Source organism: Castor canadensis, chromosome 6 (genome assembly GCF_047511655.1).
Source record: "Castor canadensis chromosome 6, mCasCan1.hap1v2, whole genome shotgun sequence".
In the NCBI taxonomy this organism is placed as follows: domain Eukaryota; kingdom Metazoa; phylum Chordata; class Mammalia; order Rodentia; family Castoridae; genus Castor; species Castor canadensis.
The window spans coordinates 41,000,705-41,025,133 of NC_133391.1; the positions used below are offsets into that span (position 1 = coordinate 41,000,705).

At 39.0% G+C, this 24,429-nt stretch overlaps 1 protein-coding gene and 1 non-coding gene across 4 annotated transcripts in view; both read right to left on the reverse strand.

The window, feature by feature from the left end:
- Kdm5a (lysine demethylase 5A) overlaps positions 1–16,868 on the reverse strand; it is an 89,574-nt gene extending 72,706 nt beyond the window's left edge. For all 3 annotated transcript variants that reach the window (XR_012448917.1, XM_074076324.1, XM_074076325.1), the window contains exons 1-5: positions 16,233–16,868; positions 13,070–13,147; positions 11,597–11,719; positions 3,060–3,230; positions 876–1,010 (exon numbers count right to left, since the gene is read on the reverse strand). Coding sequence is in view for 2 of the 3 variants with exons in the window: in XM_074076324.1 (XP_073932425.1) it covers positions 876–1,010; positions 3,060–3,230; positions 11,597–11,719; positions 13,070–13,147; positions 16,233–16,397 (672 nt within the window). In the remaining variant the exon portion in view is untranslated. The remainder of the gene's footprint in view (positions 1–875; positions 1,011–3,059; positions 3,231–11,596; positions 11,720–13,069; positions 13,148–16,232) is intronic.
- Positions 13,584–13,766, reverse strand: LOC141424361 (U2 spliceosomal RNA). Its single transcript, XR_012449308.1, has one exon. It is a non-coding gene; the product is annotated as a U2 spliceosomal RNA (small nuclear RNA).
- Positions 16,869–24,429: the final 7,561 nt, after the last annotated feature.

Below are 24,429 nucleotides of genomic sequence, written 5' to 3' on the forward strand. Positions count from 1 at the left end.
CAAAAAAAACCTTTATAAAAAAGGGCTGGCAGAGTGGCTCCAGGTATAGGCTCTGAGTTCAAATCCCAGTACCATCAAAAAAAAAAATTCACTTGGCAGAAAAAAATTAATCGACTAACTAATTCAAAGATCACACTAATAAAAATCAGTAAATAATTAAACCAAAGATTACTAATTCATAATGGAGCGCTCACAAAGAATTTCATTAAATTCAGATCCCTATCTGGGACATCTACCTTTCTGCTATCAAGAATACCTAAAAGGCCAAGTTGTTCAGTAAGCATAAATTCAGAACAAGACAAGCAGAGTTGCCAGGCATGATGGCGTCCACCTCTACTCCCAGCACTCGGGAGTCTAGGGCAGGAGAGTCATTTGAGCTGGGCAGCGTGATGAGATCAAGTGTCAGAGGGAGGGGAGGGAAGTGGAGGGAGAAGTTGTTCAAATCATTTTAGAGACTACCCTGGAATGGCTCAGATACTAAGAAATTCATACTCCAGTTTTTAAAAGAACAGTGAATGAAAAAAACACCAATCACTCTTTTTTGAGTGAAAAATAAACCAACCACTCTTTTTTATCCTTTCTACTAACCATGAAAATTAAAATGTACCAGAACTCATTAGGATGTATATGAAACTGGCACTATATTATCCAGAGTCATCCTTGTCAAAAACTGCTCAATATTAAGAAATTAGTTTCTAAATCAAATTAGACTGAATTTCACGATTTCTTCTTCATTTACCTCAAAGGTAAAGGAAACACATGTCTTTTCAAGTGTTAAAAAGCAATAGTACTTGAATGATCTTCAGTGACCAAAAAACTGCTGTGTAGTCAATGCACTTAAAAATCCTATTAAAATGGCCCATAGACATTGGTACCTGAGATTTGACACGTCTTGTTCTCTTTGGCAGAATGTTCATTCTTGTGCCTGGCTCTGGGGAAGTCTGGATATCAGTGCTGAGAACTTCAGGCTCCACTTTTTCCTTAAGTTCTAAGTTAGGCATCTGTACACCCTAAAAGATCAGATACAGAAAGACAGAAAATTCACAGATAAAAAATCAGATCTGAGCTTCTACACTGGTGGCTCACGCAGGTAACCCTAGCTACTCAGGAGGTAGATATCAGGAGAATCGGGTTCAAGAGATTCTACCTCAAAAATACCCAATACAAAAAAGGGCTGGCAGAATGGCTCAAGTGGTAGAGTGACTGCCTAGCAAGTGTGAGGCCCTGAGTTTAAACTGCAGTATCGAAAAAAAAAAAAAAGAAATCAAATGTGATAATCAGTGGAGAAATAACTTTCCAGTAAATCCCTAAAACTCTATGAAACCAGATGGCAATTCTTCCTCAAACTGATTTATAGACTCAAGATAAACCCTATCAAAATCTCAGCAAGATTTCTTTTGTGGAAACTGAAAGCTTATTCAAAACTTTATGTGAAAATGTATACTGTTTGGAAATCTTGGAAAAGAGTCAAGTTAGAGGACTTGTACTACTGAATATGAAGAATATTGCAATAAAACTACAATCCTCTAGACAAGTGTGGTCTTGGTATTCAGGTACACACGTACAACAATTCCACTTCATATGGAGTATGTGTCCCAAAATCCACAGTGAATGCCTGAAATTATGGCTCATACTAAACCCTCATGTACGCCATGTTTTTTCCTACATATGCATACTTGTGATTAAGCTTAATTTATAAACTAAGCATAGTAAGAGAGTAATGACAATAACTAAGATAGAACACATTAAAGCAATCTACTACAATGAAAGTTATGTGAATACGGTCTCTCTCACATAAGTATCTTTATGGTACTTTCACCTTTTCATCTAGATTTAGGGAACACTTTATGGCTTCTCTTTGGCATAGCCGAACTGCAAGCATCATTACTCTTGCACTTTGAGGTCATTATCAGTAAAATAAGGGTGACTTGATCGCAAGCACTGTAATAACACCAATAGATCTAAAAACTGACATGGCTACTATACAGGAGACAAAGAAATAATTCGCCACCAGGACAGGAGAGTACAAGATTTCATCACACTACTCAGAATGCAATGCAATTTGAAATTTATGAACTGCTTATTTCTGGAATTTTCCAATTAGTATTTTCAAAGTACATCTAACCAATATAACTGAAATCACAGAAAATCAAACCACACATGAGGATGAGGGCAGGAAACTGTAGATCAATGTAACAATATAAGTCCAGAAATAAGCCCAAACACTTATGATCAACTGATTTTCACAAAGATAACAAGTTAAGTCAATGGGAAAAGGATAGTCTTTTAAAAATGATGCTGACACTAATGAATATTCATATACTCTTCCCATCTGCCACACCCCCCAAAAAAAATGAATTTGCACCTTTACCTCACTCTATCCTGCCTCCCCCAAAAACTAAGTTAAAATACATCACAAGCACATATGAATAAAATAATAAATAAATAAATAAATAAAATACATCACAGACCTAAATATAAAAGCTAAAATTATAAAACTTCTGCACAATAACAAAGAAGAAAATCTTTGTGAGCTAGTATTAAGAAAAGATTTCTTAAATATGATACCAAAGCTGGGCATGATGGTACAACGCCTATAATCCTGATACTCAAGAGGCTAAGACAGGATTACCAGGTCAAGACCAGCCTCACAGCTACACAGTGAGGGCCAGTCTCCATCCCCCCACTCAAAAAAAATACAAAACAAACAAACAAACAAAAAAGGCTAGAGGCATGGCTCAAGTGGCTCTTAGAGCACTGGCTAGCAAGCGTGAGGCCCTGAGCTCAAACTCTAGTGCTGCAAAAAAAAAAACGAAGTCATGAAGACTTATTTTAAATAAGTAAGAAAACTCCTTTCATTCATATTATACTTTATCTTATAAACCACCAAGAATAGCTATGATTTTTAACTATGATACACACCTGGCTCTCCCAAATTTTGGTGCTTGGAGAAATCTATTCTACATTGCTATGTGTACAACTGTCTACTGGTGGTGAGCAAGACCTAAAGTTCATACTGGCAAACTGGATTTCTCCATTAAGAACAGTAATAATCTTACCATAAGGCTGACACCAGACTGGAAGAGCTCATAGGGGTAGAGAATCCTTTCATAGTGTGACTTTAAAAGAGACCCAGTCCCTTTTCCTGGCAGATATCCCAAGCGGCTACCCACTTTAGACCATTTCTTCTCTTTTGTGACCATTTCAAAACCTCCTTTACTGGCAACAATCTGAAAAGAAGGTAAAAGTTATTTAGGGAAAGAAGTTAGATTCAAGCATCCTAACTCTGTCTACTAAAAGTAAAAATTATTCTAGGCTTAGATTTCAAATTTCCTTTCAACACATATGTAACCTAACTGGCACTATGTTAATATTTAAAGGAACAGAGACAATGATTTTTGAAGGTTTTAAGAACTAAAATTTAATGACTGTCACTGTGCCTACCTTCAAAAAATTATTCAAAAACATTCAATAAACTTATACTTTGTACATTATGCACTGTGAGAAAACCAAGCACATATACACTCTCGGTTCTGAAGAACATAACAATATGAAATAAGGATATAAAAAAGATATGTGAATAAATTTAAGTTTATGTAACAAAATGAACAAAAATCCTGAAATAAAATGTACCAAGAAACTTGTAGAACTTAACAAAAATGTCAAGCAAACCATAAATTCAGGATAGTTTTTAATAACATAGCTATAATTTTTCAAGAGGAAAATAAAAGGCTTTGGGTTTTACTCCCAGCACTCCCCCTCCCCCAAAAAAACCAGGAGACTATGAAGGAATGGTAAAGAAAGATCAAACTCCAGATCTAGTACATTTTCCAGAGGTTATCTTAAGGCAGGAAGTACAGAAATGAACTGGCTAACTTTGTTAGATGTTCCCATCAAGCCAGGCACAACACCAAAAATACATGTGTCAAGATCCCCTGTCCTCCTGAAGTTGATAATGTACATCTTATACACAAAAATATAGGTAATTTCCATTTTCACTGAGAAGAGAATAAAGGGGAATGTGACAGTATTTGAAATCAAACAATTTCTCCTCTGTGACCATACACTATTATATTTTACTGTATGGAAAAATACAAAGCCAAACAATAGTTATCATATGATCCTGCAATTTCACTTCTGGATAAATATCCAAAAGAAGTGAAAATAGGAATGCGAACAGACATTTGCATATCAATGTTCAAAGCAGTATTACTGACAAGAGTGAAAAAGAGAGGGCTGGTGAAGTGGCTCAAGTGGTAGAGCACCTGCCTACCAAGAATGAGGTCCTGAGTTCAAAGCCCAGAGATGCCATTCTCCAGAAAATGTCAAAAGGAGGAAATAGCCCAAATGGCCATCAACAGATAAATGGATAAACAAAACTTGGTATATACATTTGGTGGAATTTTATTCAGCCTTCTAAAGGAGATTCTGATACATGTTATAATATGGATAAAACTTACAAACATGCTAAGTGAAACAAGCCAGACATAAAAGAATGAATATTTATGTAAAGTACCTAGAATAAGCAAATTCACAGTGCCAGAAAGTATTAGGTACCAAGGCTACAGGCAGAGGGAACTTCTGGAAACAGACAGTGGCAATGGTGAATATACTTAATGCCACTGAATTTTATACATTCTTAAATGGTTAAAATGATAAACTTTTTATGCATGTTTTGCCACAATTAAAACAAACAAATAAAAAAATAAACCACTAAGAGAGCCGGACTCATTGGCATGTGCCTGTATTCCCAGCTATTTGGGAGACTGAATGAACTTCAAGACAGATCGTCAATGATCAAATTCCAATTCTGTCAATGAACAGTTGTATGTTCTTGGGTGCACTGTATAAGTTTCGATTCAGTTTCCTCATTATTAATGAAACAGAAACAATAACAATACCTACACCTCACTGTAAGGTTGTTGAAGGACAAATGATAAAAACATGACAAGCACCAGACAAAGCAAGCACTGCATCAATAATACTCACTACATTTTAAATGTGTGTGGAGGGCTTGCAGACTGGTTCAGGTGGTAGAGCACCTGCCTAGCAAGCATGAAGCCCTGAGTTCAAACCCCAGAACCACATACACACACAAAAAAGTAAATGGGAACCAGAAAACAATAAAAGGATCAAAAAGACTTAAGAGATGGTTTTAAAAAAAGAAAAAATAATAATAAATGTGTGTGGAGGCAAGCAGAGGCAAGACTACACATAATAAAATAAGTGAAGGAAATGTTTTCAACCTTATACTTGGGGATGCTACTACAGACAAAGCACAATTTTCCCCTAGAAGAGTACCTAAATGTTTGCTACAAACACAATAGCTAAACCTATCTTGATTCTTTTAATTTTCTGTTTGTTTTTTTGATGGTACTGGGGTTTGAACTCAGGATCTTACACTTTGCTTCTTAAGCCACACCTCACTCCCTTTTGGTTCAGGTTTTTAGGGAGGGTCTTGCTTTTTTGCCCCGGGCTGGCCTGTACACACCCTCCTATCTACAGCCTCTAAACATAGATGGAGGATGTGCCACCATGCTGCACTTATTAAGACGGGGGCCTTGCTAACTTTTTGTCAGGGCTAGCTTTGAACCATGATCCTCTGCCTCTGCCACAGTTGAGATTACAGGCACTTGCCAGCATGTCTAGTACCATCTCCTTAATTTTTTACCTCCTCCTATCCTCAGAGATGCCTTCTCTGTTGGTAAAAGCTAAAGGAAAATTATAGAGAAAAAAAAATTATTTTTCAAACTCTGGGGCTAGGATGTAGCTCAGTGGTAGAGAGCTTGCCTAACATGTACAAGGCCTGGGGTTCAATCTCCAGCACTATAAAAACCCAAAACACTCAAATTCTCAAGTGTAAAGAAGACAGGATGAGGATACTCTAGGTAGAAGGCTATCTGGAAGTAACTGGATGGATCAAAGCACCTTTCATTGCACATTTATCTTTTCTAGTGCTTCTATGCCAGCTTGTTCTATGTGCTTGGGATGTAACCATGAACAAAGACCTCTGTCTTCATGGTGCTTACATTTCAATGAATATGTAAATTTTGAAGTTATAATAAGTATTGTGGAAGAACTTGAAAATCACTCAAAGACCCAAATAGCAGAATGAAGATAAACTCAAAAATAAACTCAAGTATGCACAAGGGAGATATGAGGATAGGTAAGACACCTAAAAAATTAGCTAGCATTTGTTGCCCTCAACGCAGAGAAACTAAAGCAGATACCTTAAAAGCAACTGAGGCCAACAGGAGAAGGGGACCAGGAACTAGAGAAAAGGTTAGATCAAAAAGAATTAACCTAGAAGGTAACACACATGCACAGGAAATTAATGTGAGTCAGCTCCCTGTATAGCTATCGTTATCTCAACTAGCAAAAACTCTTACTCCTTCCTATTATTGCTTATACGCTCTCTTCAACAAAATTAGAGATAAGGGCAAAACAGTTTCTGCTGGGTATCAAGGGGGTGGGGGGGGAGAGGGAGGGGGCGGAGTGGGTGGTAAGGGAGGGGGTAGGGGCAGGGGGGGAGAAATGACCCAAGCATTTTATGCACATACGAATAATAAAAAAATAAAAATTTTAAAAAATAAAAATAAAAAAATAAACTCAAGTATGAAATGGTCGAGACAAGCCTCATTATAAAGATGAAATTTGAATGCTGGGGGTATAGCTCAGTGGTAAAGTGCTTGCCTTGTATATGGGAGGCCCTGGGTTCTAATCCTCGACACCAAATAAATAAATAAGAAACCTGAGAAAGAAGGTAAGATGCTAACCAAGAAGAGAACAACTTGGGAACAACTACCCAAGAGCAAAGATCCCAAGTTAGAAGCATGCCTGGAGTATTTGTGGAACAAAACGGAAGCCAGGGTGGCTAAAGCAAAACGAATAAACAGAAAAGAGCAGCAAGCAGTAAAGAAAGTGGCAGGCAATAGGAGTCTGTACTATCCACACAACTATCACTATCACATGTAATCTAATTTGTGTCAGAACACTTTAAGCTGTTTCCACTATTTAAGTTATACCTACCTGGATCTAGTCATGATTTCAACCCAGTTCCCCTGGTGATTAGTGACAGCCAGGATATAGCCATGTCACAGGAAGCAATTATCTCACAAAGAAATCAAAACCATGATTTTGGCTTCATGCATACAATACTCTAACACTATAACCAGGTCTATTACATATTTTTGTTTTGTTTTGATGGGAGCTTTTTATTTTTATTTGCATACATTACATTAGCTGTACAATAATGGAGTTCATTATAGCATTTTCATACATAGATACAATGTACTTTGATCATACCCAACCCCCTCATCACCTTCTCTTTCCAGCCTCCCCCTCTCACTTGTCCACTCCCTCCCATATTTGTTTTTATATATAAATAAAAAAACACAAAACTTTGCAATTACTTTTCTTCCGGAGACAGTTTTTGAGAGTATGACTAATTTTAAAATATAAACTATTTATTCTAAACAAATGCCATAAAATATATCACACTATTATCACTAGAGATATCACTACAAACCACGCCCCATAAGTAACTACATGGAGGGGTTGAGGTGTGACACAAGTGTTAGACACCTTGCAAGGTAAACACAAGGCCCTGAGTTAAAACTCCAGTAGCACTAAACACACACACACACACACACACACACACACACACACACACACACAAAATGCATGCAACCAGGTGTGAAGGTTCATGCCTATAATCCCAACCTAAAGACTGAAGCAGGAGTATCACGAGTTCATTGCCAGCCTAGGCATAGGAAACCTAGCAAGACCCTGTCCTACAGAAAAAAAAAAAACCTCAAAAACTACCTGCCAAATCCTCTGGAAGGCTTAAGAACTGGAAGCAGTAGTACCTCTAAACTGAGGGAATAGTAATGCAGCAGAGAACAGGACTGCTGAAAATATGCACAAAAGCTATTAGAGCTCCTTCAGTGAGCACAACCAGGCAACTATTCCTCTGCAAGCCCAGAAGACTATAGATTTAAATAAATTAGAGGGTGAACCTAAGGTAGTGAACATCCACCTAATATAAATAAAAGACAGGGTCAGTGGAGTGACTCAACTGGTAGCATACCTGCCTAGCAAGCATGAGGCCCTAAGTTCAAACCACAGTATCACCAAAAAAAAAAAAATCCTGATTGAATTCTGCCAGGTGCTGATGGCTCAGATCTGTAATCCTAGCTACTCAGGAGGCAGAGATCAGAAGAATCTTGGTTCAAAGCCAGCCCGGGCAAATAGTTTGAGAAACCCTATCTTGAAAATACCCAGTGCAAAAAGGGCTGGCAGAATGGCTCAAGGTGTAGGCCCTGGGTTCAAATGCCAGTACTGCAAAAAAAAAAAAGGGGCAAAAAACATGAGAAAAAATAAATAGATAAAAGTATGAAAGAATCAATCCAGTCATAAGAACTGAAAGACTGAGATACCAAATTAGTTGTTAAGAAGCCAGGTGTGGTAGAACACACCTGTGCCTATATTCCCAACTACTTGAGGGGAGACAGGAGGATCTGGAGTTCTATGTTAGCCTAAGTAAAGATACCAAGACTATATCAAAAACAAAACACAAACAAAACGGCTGCTAGGTAGCTCAAGTAATACAGCAGCTGCCTAGTGCTCACTCCAGGCCCTGGGTTCAATCCCCATTACCATACACATACAGTAAAAAAAAGAAGTTATTGAGGGCCATAAAAGTAAGAGATGAAAATAAACACAAAGCAAATCACTGTGAAATTTCAGAGCAATGGGAATAAAGATTAGTTCCTAAATCTTTAAAGGAAAAAAAAAAAAATAACCTCATCAGCAACACTGGAAACTAGAAGACAATGGAAGAAAGCTTCCAAAATACTTAAGCAAAATGATTAACAATTTAAGACTTCTAAACCTCACCAAACTACCAATAAAATAGAAAGGTGTCAGAACACTTTAGACAAGCAGAGTCCTAAAAAATTTATACCCCAATACTATCTTCCTCATAAAACTAGTCAAAGAAATGTTCCAACAAAATAAAGAGAGTAAACCAAAGGAAGATTTCAACAAGGAGAGACAAAGGGAATTTCCAGAATGAAAGTGGTAAAAGGAAGCACCAGGCTGAACAGCTGACTTTAAAAAAACAACCAGTCCTGCCTGGCACCAGGCTCAGAGTTGTAATCCTAGCTACTGAGTAGGTAGAGATCAGAAGGATCACGGTTCGAAGCCAGTCCAGGCAAATACTTTGTGAGACCCTAGCTCAAAAATATCCAACACAAAAAAGGGTTGGCAGGGTGGATCAAGTGGTAGAGCACCTGCCTAGAAGTACAAAGTCCTGACTCAAACCCCAATACCACCAAACAAAACAAAACAAAACAAACAAAAACTTAGAAAAGGTCTAGACTGGAGCAGGAAAGAAGACTCCATAGGAATGGCTCCAAGAAGAAAATAAAAGCGACAGATTATCTGCTGGATAGAAGCATGATGAGAGTCATACTTGCACTGAAACTTTTGATGGTTATAAACAAAACCTACAAAATGACAAAAAGGTGGTATATTATTAACTTATGTAAAATAATAATAAAAGGAAACATAATCAAGGGCACCACAGGCTCAGATACAAGTAACAGTTACATTTCTGCAGTGATGGTAATAACTTTTAATTAATAATTTTCTTAACTATACTAAAGGAGATGGGGACATAAAGTATAGGAAAATTCAAGATTTTTCATACCCACTCCTCATCTTTAATAGTATGAAATTAGAGCCAGATCTATAATCCCAGCTACTCTGGAGGCAGACACTGGAGAATCAAGAGTTCAAGGCCAGCCCCTGAAAAGTTATCGAGAGCCTATCTCAAAAAACAAAATGGCTGGGGGCATAGCGCAAATGGTAGACTGCCTGCCTAACAAGTTCAAGGCTCTGGGTTCAATCCCCAATACTGAAAGGAAAAAAAAAAAAAAGTAGGAAATTATTCTAGAATACTTAGAACTAAAAATATTATTATTGCCAAACAGAGATCAAAAACAACTAACAGAACTGAAAGTAATTAGCTATGTGAAAAAGAATGACAGTTTTCATTCTAAGACTTATTTTGTGAAAGAGTATTACTTTAACAAAAATAAAAACTTTTAAAAAAGGTTGGGGACATAAAGTAAATTAGTGGTGCAGCACCTGCCAAGCCTCAGCACCACAAAAAAAAAAAAAAAATTCTCACAAAAATTTTTTTTTAAAAGAATGGCTAGACTGAATGTTCCTTGCCAAATCGATTATAATCAACAATTATTGATGTATTTTACATCATACACCTTCCAAAGTAGTACATTTCATTGTCAAAAATAGTAATACAGAGGAAGTACAAACTTGATTTAATCAAAGTAAGAAACCTGGACTGGCAGAATGGTTCAAGTGATAAAGTATCTGCCAAGCAAGCATGAAGTCCTGAGTTCAAGCCCCAGTACGAGGAAAAAAAAAAAAAAAGCCGGGTACCTGGCTCATGCCTGTAATCCTAGCTACTCAAGACACAGAGATTAAGAGGATCATACTTTGAAGCCAGCCCAGACATATAGCCCCAAGTGATCTTATCTCACAAAACCCTTCACAAAAATATGGTTGGTAGAGTAGCTCAAGGTATAGGTTCTGAGTTCAAGCCCCAGTACCAAAAAAGAAAAGTAGTGATTCACACTGAAAAGTCAATGACTCGGAAGGAAAAATGTGCTTCTCAATAAAACAAAGCAGAAGCCAGGTGAATTGATACATGCACATAGTCCCAGCTATTTGGGAAGCTGAGACAGGAGGATCACTAGAGCCCAGGAACTCAGGGCCAGCCTGGGCAACATAGTAAGACCCTGTCTCTTATCCCCACACCCCCAAAAACAGCAGCCGGAATCACACTGTTTCAAAATCATGGTTACAATAAAACAAACTCAGTAAGTACTAACAATTTGTCAGCAAAAAACAACTTTTTACAACAGGAAAGGGCATCAGAACACAATCCTGAACTGAATCCTAGCTATTCAGAAGGCAGAGATCAGGAGGTTCAAGGTTCAAGGTCAGTCTGAGGAAATAGTTCGTGAGACCCTATCTCAAAAACATCCAACACAAAAAAGAGCTGATGGAGTGGCTCAAGCAGTAGAGTGACTGCTTAGCAAGCATGAGGCTTGAGTTCAAGCCCCACCCACAGTACCATCAAAAACAAACGATGACAAGCTCCACATAGGGTATTATCCCCTCAGCACACCCCAACAATACTGGTAGACAGGTGTTTCTTTTGCATATTGCATACCACACGGCCTACTAATCTGAGTGAGTCACTAAATATCAGTATCGTAACACATTATAGAACAGCTTTTAAAAATAACTGAGCTCTGTTGTTTCCATTTGTTCTCATGTGTGCATTTCACTGCCAAACACATCCTATTTTGAAGCAATTTCTCACCGAGATTATTTTAAATTCTTAAATCTCATAAATTCACAAACCTCTGAGTGTGTGTGTGTGTGTATGTGTGTGTGTGTGTTGCCACTCAGACCCAGGAACTGGCACACACTAAGCACGTACTCCACCACTGACCTACATCCCAGCCTCTTGCTCAATTTCTAATTCAAGTACAAGCCTCACCTTGCTCAAAGCATAAAGATCCAGGATTTTTCGCTCCACTACGGGGATCTTCAAAGTAGATCCCTGAAGTTCCCAAAATTTTGCCAGTTGATCCAAGAAGTCCAATCTCACTCTGGTCATTGCCTAAGATTATTAAAATACAGAAATCAGAAATAAGAACTGCTATGTCTAAAAATAAATGAGTCCTACATAATAAAGGTGCTCATTTCTCTACAGAAATACAAAGGCTTCATTATTGCTTAGTCTAACTCTGAAAAAAGAAACCCAATAGACAAAATGTTTCTAATAATCTTTATTCACAAGGTAAAAAAAAAGTTTCTTTAATATATGTAAAAAGTTCTTGTTAGCAACCAAAGAATTTGAAGTTGGCTTAGCCTTGTGCTAACCAGAAAATTTAGGAAATTAAACTATTCCCAATCTCTAAACATTCTAATTCTGTCATTTCATCTGTAGGTAATACAAATACTTCAGACGTATCAACTCTATCTCATTGATATTAATATACTTCATTAAGTACCTAATCATAAGAGACTAATAGAAAAATACATATTAAAATCTCAGAAAATAAATAGTTTAGGAGGGCTTCAGCATAGGTGGGGTTGGAGCTCAGTGGTAGAACACTTGCCTAGCATGTGTGAGGCCCTGGATTCAATCCCCAGTACCACAAAAGAAAAAGGGGAAAAGAAAAAATTAAATAAACCTTAGCTATCAAGTATTTCCCTTTTGTACTCTGAAATAGTTTTCATACCATTCTGAAGAATCTTCTGAAAATCTGGCAGAAGGAAAAAAACAAACAAACAGTAATATTTAAGCAGATTTCACTTTAGAAAAATTGGTGAGTTTCTTATGTCTGAGGATTGAACCCAAGGCTTTGAATATGCTCAATACTCACTCTACCAGACCTACACCTGAGACCAGGAGAAATTAGTACTATTTAAAGGGAGGTCTTAACAAACTTAAGTTCTGTTTAAAAAATAACTTTCCAAACTCATTTTTTAACAGAATTTTAAAACCTGTTTTCCAAGAACCACAAGAGACAAAAGTCAATCTGAGACTAACCAAAAAGTTTAGTAGAATAATAAACACCAAAGAGATTGGGAATGTAAGAATTTTAAGTCTCTGAGGCTAAGCACTGTTTATTTCCACTATAAAACATGGCCAGAGACAGTTCCCTATAATTTCAGTTAAGTGGGAAAACCGTAGTAAGTACTTTAAACAATCTTTTAAAAATCACTGACTTCTTACAAATATCAAGTAACTATTCTATTCAATCCCAATTAACACAAACTCTGGCCTGTGGTACATGAGCTTCTCAGTTTCCTGACTAGAGCCCTAACATAAACAATCAGGAGGCTGGACTGGAGTTGTAGCTCAGTGGTAAAAGATTTGCTTAACCTGTATGAGGCCTTGCGTTCAAACACCACAAAAAAAAATTTAATAAGAAAAATCAGGAAATGGTGACATAACACTCACCTCAAGTTCATTCAGACGCTGAACTCTTGGAGTGAAACGAAAGGTTTTTACTTCGCATGCAAATGGAGGTTGCCAATCCTAAATGGAAAGAATTTTTTATATAACCAAGGAGTACTTTATTAGTCCTGCAATTTAAGGAGTAAAAATCATAACAACAGATTAGCATATAAATTTTCGCTGTAGAGACAGAAAGACTAATACTTTTAAATAAAGAGTTTCCATTTTACTGCTACTTAGAGAAGCAATCATCAAATCTCACTAGCCCCACTATTCACATTCCACAATTATGCTTTCCAAAGTTATTCAAGCAGAATGCAATGAGTCAAGTGTCCAGAAAACATACAGGTTTACCAAATAGAAAGAAAAAAATTAAAAAGGGTAAAAGTGAAGGTTAAAAAGAAAATTTTAAAAATTATTTATGTATTTAGGTAATTTTTATGTATATGTAAATATACGTATTTTACAGTCTGTGTTATACAAATGTTTTGTTTGAAGCCCAGCATCTGAGCACCCAAATTTTTTTTTTCTTTTGTGCGCCATTCCTGGAAGTACTGCAGTGTACTGAGCAAGCTCCTATTCCATCTCCTGTTTCCAAAAACCCATTTAATATATTGCCCTAGGATAGAGGACATATCAGATATTAAACTGATAAGAACAGATACTACACTTGATCTTAGCCAAAAGGCCGAGAAGCGATCCAAATTTTTTGTTTTAAATTAAGCAAAACCACAGAACACAGTTCCAAATTGTGATATAAATAAAATGAGATCACGTATTTCAAGTGGGGTTCCAGGGAACATAGTTTAATTTGACCTAAATAGTAATAAACCTACTTAGAGACATGAGAAGTAATCCAAAAACGTATTTTACCTTGGAAACTAAAAAAAAAAAAAAATCTACCAATATTAAAATTAATTACTTGCAAGATTTATTTTCTTTTCCTTTTTTCTTGTACAGGGAGGATGCATTGTGACATTTACACATGTGCTTTCAATATACCTTAGTTAGAGTCATCCTATCAAATTTATCTTTAATAATAATGTAACATATGAAGAGAATATTATTACTTCAGCTTTAAGTAATAAAAACAAACCAGACATGGTTTTGCATGCTTATACTCCCAGCACTGGAGAAACTGAGTCAGGAGGATTGCCTGTTTGAAGCCAGCCTGTGTTACACACTGAAACCCTGTCTCAAAAAAAAAAAAAAGGTAATAAAAGCCTAAACATTTTTTTAACCAAAAGGAATGCTGAATAAAATTTCTAACAAGTAATTGCAATAGAGGTAGATGAAAACATAGTTTCAGAAAATCTTCAATGCTTAAAATGTTGTCAATATTAGGCAATTTTGATAGAGGAGTTAAGTAGAAGTTCTTTGAGAATGGCAATACACACTACCACAGCAATTTATTTAATGCTTTGCTTGCAACTAGTAATCTATAATCTTAAAGGCATTCAACACATTCACTCATGACAGCATTCAGCATAGTGGGAAGTAGCACATCTATTTTAGAAATAGAAAAATTGATCAAGGTTCAAAATCTACTTTGCCACTTGCCCAAGATCACACATTTGGCTAGTATTTACCTTATCCAGATTCCCCTCAATCTGTAAAATGAGAACTTTATCTTCATATTCAAAGATAATTTATAGATGCTAATCAACTCTTCCTCTGCCCTCCCATCTAAGCTTTTAATTCACTCTACTGTATATTACTGTAGTAATCTGATAAGGATAGATGCTTTTTAAAATGTAACAATAATAGTTTTTATCTTTGCTATTCCTAAACAAAACTTAAAGCAAAACGTCTTTAAGAAGTAATGCGTAAGGCAAAGGTTTAGTCTGAGACTTTAAGTTGCATAAAGAATTATCTAAGACCAAAAAAAAAAAAAAAAAGAATTACGTGAGCTGGGCACCGGTGTAATGCTAGTTACTTGGGAGGCTGGAATCAGGAGGATTTCGGTTCAAGGCAGCCAGGGAAATAGTTCATGAGACCCCATCTCTAAAATAACCAGAGCAAAATGGACTGGAGGTATGGCTCAAGCGGGTGGAGCCAGTCCCAACAAAAAACAAACAAACAAAATCATCCAAAGCCAGGCATTTTGGTGCACACCTGTAATCCCAGCACTCGGAGGATGAGGCAGGAGGATCACAAGTTCAAAACCAGCCCTGAGCTACATAGCAAGAACCCACCTCAAGAGGAAAAAAGAATCATTTGAGTACTTGCTAGAACAGAAAAACAGAATCCAGAACTTCCACATTCAGAAATTATTTCTATTACTAACAAGGCCTAAGGGTCTGCATTTTAACAAACGTTCCGTTGACTGTGGTACAGACTGTCCAGCAACAAGATTTGAAAAGTCCTAGTCCAGTGCTTAAAGAAAAAAATCTTTTGACCTTGAGCCTATCACTCGACCTCTTATGGCATTAATTTCTCTCATTTAGGAGTACTAACTGGTTTCCTAACCTTAAAGATAACTAACCAACCTATAGGCAAACCTAATTATTCGCAATAATTAAAACTCTGAAATCTTTGCTCCTTAGTTCATCCTATCAAGAGATTTCAACGTTTCCTTCCGTCTCCATTACTGACCCATTCTTCATTAACCTCCAAACTTTAAAAATAATTGATGTTCTTTGTCTTCCCCAGGGAAGGCTTTCTCACTGCAGCAGTAATTAGCTTGGCACTCTCGTCTAGTGCTACCATCCTGGGGAACCACGAGAGCTCGGATTACCTCTTTAAGAAACCCTACTCTGTTGGATACAGTAAGCTTTACCAGCTGGTGAAGAGCAGTTTCTACTCTGAAACCACAGTGAGGATGGCACACGAGGGAAGGGCATGCCAGGTCATTAACACTACCAACTTCTGGCCGGTCGACGGGAGGCCCGACGCCTTTCTTCACCCTTGTCCCCAACCCAGAGAAAAGTACCAGCGCCCAAGCTGAGGGCGGAGAAGGTCCCAGAGTCACCGCTTTCTCACGTTCAGTGAGATGTCACGTGCTGACATCAGACTGCAGAAGAAACCAAGGCAAACTACCCCAACACGTAGCCTCCGGCTGTTGAGAAATGAGGGGCGTCTACACCGAAGACCCGAGACCTCTGAAGCAAAGGACACCAAGTGCAACGACACCCCCCCCCCTTGCCCTTCCCTCGGGCTCCGGTACCTTGGGTGGTCGGATTTTGCAGATGCCGGTTTTCTCGGCCAGAGGCCGGATGCGGCCGATGAAGCTGAGTGGGTCTGTGAACTCCTCCCAGCTGGGCTCAAAGACCGGGCACTCCGGAGGTGGCACGAACTCCGCCGCGTAGCCCCCCGGTCCCACGCCCGCCATGGTAGTAGCCGGGAGGCCCCGCGAGGAAACAGGTGGAGAACAGCTGGCTGAGGCCCACCGCGCCCTTTCACGTCCCCCAACAGGGGCCGAAGCACATCTTCTCGGGCGAGAACTGTCGGACACAGAAAGTCCAGAATCGCTTCCTCCTGTCGTTTGTTATTGTTTCCTTCAGGGCTTTTCCTCTCCCAGCCAGGACTCTTCCGGAAATTACCGTACTGTCAAATCCCTCCGCCACCGCAGGAAACAGAATCCCACCGCCGCGACGCCGTCTTGTCCGACGCTTTCCTCCTTCCTCCCTTTCTCGGCAGCACGTGCCGCTTTTTCTCTTGCCCTCCAAAGTCCTGCGCGGTCCGACCACTCCAGGAGGGTGAGCTCTGAAAGCCCCACGATCTGTCTCCGAGGTGCGGCAAGGGTGGAGGACGCAGTCGCGGCGAGGCGGAACGCGCTTTTCCGGCGCGGAGGAATGTGTAATGCCCCAGAAGGCAGAGGTTCTGCTTCCGGTGGGGAGGTTCTGCTTCCGGTAGGGAGGCCCTCGCTTCCCCTTTGTGTATTCATGACTCTGAAAACCCTCGGGGCCGACCTCCAGCTCCCGATCCGGACTTCTTTTAACCTACTTGTCTGAGTTTGAGCAATTAAGTAACCCTTCCAACATTATACTCTGTGTCTCATGTTTGGTCCTTTGGTGTCTAGTGTTATAGTGACACTCCTCTCCAAGACAAATTGGAACCAGACCCATTCTAATCCTGCAAAGACGGCTCTAGCCACCAGCTATAAATTGCTTTTCGTCCATCCAAGAAACAACAGCTCTTGACCTTGCGTTTCCAGCAATTAGCAACTAGCCCCAAATCATCTTATTTTAACATCAACCAGCTTCTGGCACCACCTGCTGTGTTAACGTGGCTTTCGTTTTGCTATGAAAGCTATGGTAACTGAACATCTTTATCAAAAAACCAAAAACCTTCTATTCCAGTGTCTTTCTCTCTCTTCCTCCAAAAGGAGAAGAGAAACAAAGACGAAACTATGAAAGAGGAGTGCGAAGGATTAATATGGAAGGAAACATTCTTCACTGGGCGTGGTAATACAGTCTGTAATCCCAGCTCTAGGAGACTGAGACAGAAGGATGGAGAGTTTAAGGCTAGCGTTGACTGTATAGTGAGACCCTGACTCAAAAAAAAAAGAAAAAAACACTTTTTTCTTTGTCCGATTTTCAAATAAGAGTTACTCCCCCAAGAAATTTCAGTCACCACCAGATCTGAAATGCCAACTTTAGGCTGATGACTCCCACATCTGTATTTCCAGCCTAGAGCTAGCACCTGAACTATGAGACAGTACATTTAGCTACCAACTGGACAACTCCACTTGACTAAATGAGAATCCTTCAAACTCATCACTCAATTGCCTGAGCAAACAGAAATAATCCTAAATCATTCTGCTCCCTTACTTCTCATATACAGTTGTGTCCAGTCAGGTCACCTAAAAATCTTAAAACTATCCATGTCTCCACCCTCATTACAACAATCCTAATGTAACTAGGCTCACAGCTCAATTCCTTTTCCCTCTTCCTTCATTATATAGTTGGATTCCTTTGCCTGAAACACAGGATTTGTTGTTTTTCATCTCCAAACTTCTTCACTATTATTTGCTGCCTATTGGAGCTTCATCTATTACTACTTTTCATTTCCAAACTCCTTTTTTATTATGTTGCCTTGCTTCTCCATATAATCTGTAGAAATTTTCATACTGGTTTTAATGCACCATGTTTCTCATGTTTCTCCTTAACTCTGAGCATTATTTCCTCTGGAACATTTTTATACTCTTTTTTTTGGGGGGTGGGGAGGGTTCTTTTAGGTATTTTGGGGATAGGGGCCCATGTTTTTGCCAGGCCTACCTGAACCAGGCCCTTCCTATTTATGCTCCCCATGTACATGTAGCTGGGATAACAGGTACATGCCACCATACCCAGCTTTTCAGCTTTTATTGACTGAGATGGGGTCTTTTTTGCCTGGGCTGGCCTTGACCTGCAATCTTCCCCCCATCTCCACCTCACCCAGCTTTTCTTTATTTATTTATTTTTGGCGGTACTGGGGTTTGAACTCAGGGCTAGGCATACTTGCTAGGCAGGCGCTCTTCCACTTGACACACTCTGCCAGCCCTTTTATGTGTTGGGTGTTTTTGAAATAGAATCTAGAGAACTGTTTGTCTGGGGCTACTTTGAACCTTGATCCCTGATCTCTCCCTCCTGAGTAGCTTGAATTACAGGCATGAACTACCAGAGCTCGGCTCAGATCCAACTTTTTACATTCTCTTGACCCTATCTTAGTTCAACAATTTCATGTCTCCTTCCTACTCATCCTCCATCTAATCAGATTAATTATCACTTCCTCTGGAAAGTCTTCCCAAATCCTCAAAGTTGGTGTAGTCAGCAGCAACCTGACTTCTTTGCCAAACATTTTGAAATTATGTAATTGCCTTTCTTCCTCAGAATGTAAGCTGCACAATGGCAGGTCTCCACCTTGCTCTTGTTTCCTCAGCTCCTAAAATAGTCAATCTTGGTGTAAGAAGGTGTGCAATAAGTACATGTTAAATGAATGGATAAATTCACCCAATAAAAAATAAACAGGGCCAGACACATGGTAGCTCACACATGTAATGCCAGCTATGAGGAAGGCATAAATAGAAATATTATGGTCATTTTTGCCTAGGCCAAGGCCCTAACAGAAAAAATTAGAGACTTTAATTAAAAATAGCCACAGAAGAAAAGATGAGGCATGGCTCAAGTGGTAGAGCACTTGCCTAGCAACCATGAAGCCCCGAGTTCAAACCCCACTATCACCAAAAATAAACAGGATTCCACAAACCAACTTTCCATGTATTTCTGTACCTTATCCTACCTTTGCATATACCAAATTTTAAGACTGTACCATGAGTGACATCATTATAGCATCCACAAACGCTAATACTCAGTTACTCATACTTACCAGCCTAAATCCCAAGCACAAATGTTTTGAGGGGAAAATTCTAATTCAGTTACCTTTCATTGTGTAAAAAAAAAAAAAACCTCAAAACTTAGTGACTGAAAATAAAAATGATCTATTACAAGTCTGCCTGTGGTAAACCAATGTTCTCATAGCCTCTCTTGGGGGCTGACTGATAGTTTGACTAGTGTGATGGTTAATTTTGTATGTCAGTTTGGCTGAGCCATAGTTCCTAGATATGTGGTCAAACATTCTAGATGTTTCTGTTAGGGTGTTTTGGGATAAGATTAACATTTAAATCAGTGGACTTTGAGTAAAGCAGGTTGACATTCGTGAAGTAAGCGGGCTCCATCTGACCAACCAAAGGACTCAATAGAACAAAACATTAACCCCTGGGGCACAAAGAAATCTTCCCAGCCTTCAGACTTGAGCTTCGGCATCAGCTTTTTCTTGGTCTTCAGCCTGCCAACCCCCTTGCAGATTTTGGACTTGGCAGTCTCTATAATCTTGTATATCAGTTCCTTAAAAAGTTAGCTATTTGCCTGCTTACCTGTCTGCCTGCCTGTCTGTCTGCAGCCTATTGGCTTCTCTGGAGAACCCTGATTAATATAATTCAGGCTGGAGAGTCTAAATAGTCTCACTCATGTGTCTGGCAATTGGTGCTGGCTGTTGTCTGGAAAGCCAAACTACCCCTCTGTTTGATTACAGCTTCTCATTTCAGTATAGTAAACTAGGCTTTTTACAACATGGTAGTCTTCAGCTCCGATAGGATAAGACTGGAGGCAGAAGCCCAACACCTAGGCTCCAAAGTTAGGAAATCACTCATATTCTGTTGGTCAAAGCATGTCAAAAAACTAGTCTAAACCTGTAATCCTAGCTACTCAGAAGGCAGAGATCAGGAGGATCGCAGTTTGAAGCCAGCCCGGGCAAATAGTTTGTGAGACCCTATTTTGAAAAAACCCATCACAAAAAAGGGCTGGGAAAGTAGCTCAAGGTGTAGGCCCTGAGTTCAAACCCTAGTACCACAAAAAAAGAAAAAAAATACCCAACCAAAAAAGATCAGGTGGACTGGTGGAATGGCTCAAGTGGTAGAGCACCTGCCTAGCAAGCATGAGGCCCTGAGTTCAAACCCCAATACCACCTACCCCTCAAAAAGACTAGTCCAGATTTAGAAGGGTGCAATATACTCCATTTTATTTATTCATTTATTTTTGCAGTCCTAAGGATGGAACCAAAGGCCATGTAAATGCTAGCCAAATGCAGTACCACTGAGTTATACCTCCAGCCTAGTTATATATTGATGGGAAGAGTGACAAAGTAGCACAGTAAAGAGGTGTGGACTCAGGGAGGCATGAGTCATTCCATGTGATTATAATAATTTATAATAAGTCTTACATTTTTTACTACTTATCTGAAAAACAATATTATTCAGAAAAAAAGGGAGAAGGAATGGAGTAAAACCAATCTCCAAGATGATTTATTTCATCAAACATTCAATTAAAATACAATGGCTCTGCTTTAGAATTGAAGAGTGAGACTCTGATAGACCCCTAGTATAAGCACAAACTCCTAGAAGCTTTGATTGGTCTTATCTATTCCTTATTCAAGTTACACTTAGCTTATTTGAAGTATACTGTGGAATATAGAATCATAGAGTAATGGTTCTCAATATTTTTTTTTTTTGGTGGGATTGGGGTATGAACCAGGGCTTCACACTTGCCAAGCAGGTATTCTCCTGCTTGAGCCACACCTCCTATCTAATCCCCATTCATTTTCATTTGCCACACTACTCCTGAGAAATCTATGTCTGGTTCTTACAGAAGCAGTAAGCCTGTAGGAGAAGGGCAGTGATTATCTGGGGAATGGAAAAATCTCCAACTTCACTCCCCTCAGATTCTGATGTTCTCCTCATGGAGGGTAGATGAACCCAACCATCATCCCTTTGAGAATCACTGCTATAAAGATCCAAAAGTTGTGTATTATTAGATTCTATTAGGGGACTCTGCATACATGAATGTGAAATGCTTTTGTTATCTCTAGGAATAGTAAGTATAGTTGTAGTTTTTGAGTTTTGAGACAGAGTCTCACCATGTAGCCCAGGTTAGCCTGGAATTTGATATGTAGACCAATCTCATCTTGAACTCCAGATCCTCCTGCTTCAGTGTCTTGAGTTCTGGGATTACAGGCATGCCCCACCACACCAGGATAGAATAGTGTTACTTAAAGGTGGTGTTTGAGTCAGGCACTGGTGGCTCACTCTTGTAATCCTAGCTACTTGGGAGTAGTCATAATGAGTCATTATTGGTTTAGATTTGCCCAATTTTTTTGTGGTACTGGAGCTTGAACTCAGGGCCTACACCTTGAACCACTCCACCAGCCCTTTTTTGTGAAAGGTTTTTTCAAGATAGGGTCTCGTGGAACTATTTGCCCAGGTTTTGAAACTTGATCCTCCTAAGTAACTAGGATTATAGGCGTAAGCCACCTGTGCCTGGCTCAAATTTGTTTTAAAGACTTTATAGTAATGTATATGTGATGAATTTGATCAAAGTACATTATTTGCATGCATGTAAATATCACAGTGAAACACCTTTGTACAATTAATGAATGCTAATAAAAATTTTTAGACTTTATAAATAATCTCCTTACCACAGATACTTTTATAGAGGTCAGTTTTGGAAAGTGATATTATTTCCAATAAATGTGAGACGTTCTCCAGCAGCACAAACAGTGGGAAGATGGAAAAACTAATGTAGAGTATAGGAGTTACCATCACAGTTACAAGAAAAAAAGAGTAAGAGGTGAGGGCACTAGCAAGAACAGTCAATGAGATACACTACAGTACTAAGCTGAATAGGGAAATAAAACTCCCAGAAGGGATCATATATCCAGTTAGTGTTCATCAGGCTGCTCTTCTCATAACCTCCAAACATGTCCCTCCTGTTGTCCATTTGGATTAATGTTATTTGGTCCATCTAGCTTCCCTGTCCTAGATCCAATCAATTAGAACTCTTATTTACCATTTTTCTCTTCATATTTCCATCATTACTGCTCTTGTTTAGGCCTTTCCCTAATACAATGTCATTGTATCCTTTACAGATCTTCTGAATTGTTCTCAATTGATACTTAACCACCTGTAATTTTTTTAAACAATCAATCAGATGTTAGGTAATGGATAGATGAATGGACGGAGAATGACCCTTTGGAATTTTGATGAACAATAATGCATTAGCCCAGATGCAAAAAGGAAGAAGAGCAATCTAATAGGGGAGGCAGTATACATCTAGGAGTCCCACATCCACTCAACAACATCTATTAAGCACTTATTGCCAGGCAGATGTTGGATGAGTGGCAACAAACAACAACAACACTGAACAAACTTTGTATTCTCATACAGCTTACGTTCTAGTGGGGAGCAAAGAAAAGATAATTAGCACAAGCAAATAAGCACCTACTATTTTAGATGGCTGAAGCTGTCCAGCTACTCAGGAAGTGGAAACAGGAGAGTGGTTTTAGCCCCAGATTGCCAAATGGATATCCAATCAGAAAGGAGTACTTTCAGTGAGGGAGCTAAGTCATGACTTTATAGAAGGGATAGTATTTGAGTTGACCTTGCTAAGAATTTTATGGAAGATTCACAGAAAGGATCAACTCAGATAAGAGGAAAAAAAATGTGAGCTAAGTGTGGATGGACACACTACACTCAGGAAATGACCGGCAACTGTAGAATAGAGACAAGAAGAGTCAGTTGGGGGCAGTCTTTGCCATATTATATATGAACGTCAATTTCTTGTCTGGGGGAGTCAAAATGTTTATGATAAGGAGTGTAACACAAGCAAAACTGCGCTTTTTTAAAAGTCATGTTTTGGGGGCTGTGGTGTTTTGGGGGCCTAGCATGCATGAAGCCCTGGGATCCATCCCCAGCACCAAGAAAAATTAATAACAAATTTTTGGAAATCACCTTTTATAAAATGGATGAGAAAAGGAAAAAACTGGAGGCAAAAGCACCAATCAGAAGCCTATTGTAGCCAGCCCCGATGGCTCATACCTGTAATCTTAGCCATTTGGGAGGCAGAAATCAGGAAGATCGCAGTTCAAAGCCAACCCGAGACAAACAGTTTGCAAGACCCTATCTTGAAAAAAACCCATCACAAAAAAAAATAAGAGTTGGTGGTGTGGCTCAAGTGCTAAGAGTGCCTGCCTAGCAAGTGTGAGGCCCTGAGTTCAAACCCCAGGGCCACTAGACCAAGTAGGAGCCAATGAGGCCCCTAATGGAATAAATAGGAAGATATGTATTTCAGAACCAGTATGGAAATAGGCTTACCACAACTTAGATGTTTCTTTTTTTAAATGAGGCAAATCTGTTGTTGCATAGCTGTAATCTTAGCACTCTCCTTAGGAGGATAGTGAGTTTTAGGGCAGCCTGGGCTACATAGTGAGACCCTGACTCAAAAAAAAAAAAAAAATACAAAAAAGAGAAAAAGATGCTGAGTCAAGATGGAAAATCTTGATACTACAGAGAAAAATCACAGGAGTAAAAATGCAGGGTTGGGAGAGAACGGCAAGTTCCATTTAGAATACCCTTAAGGTCAGTGAGGAGTTCTAGCTTTTCGAAGCAGTACCTGCAATTCTGAAACTAAAATGCTTTTCACCCTACCCTTGTACCTGCTCTTTTGTAAAGATGGGGCCGTAACTGGATTTGAACTTGCTTTTATGATTTAAGCCAGGAAAAGGAAGCCTTGGCAGCTATAGGATACACAATGTATTTGAATACATAATCCCTGGACCGGAGAAATTGAACTCAAGGTCCTGAATTAGCTGTTGGCCACCAGATCATCGACGTTTGTGAAACTTGTTTTCTTAGAATCTTCACTTGCGACAAGCTTGTGGGTCACACCATGTAACAGTATGTCCCAAGACAGGCTGAAGTACTCCTGCGATCCACTCCATGATTATGCAGCCCATTTCTGCAATATCTTTCATAAAAGCAAAGTAGTTAAAAGCGAACTTTAAAATTCTGGCAGGGAAGAGCCAGGTCTGTCATCGGCACTATCCACCGC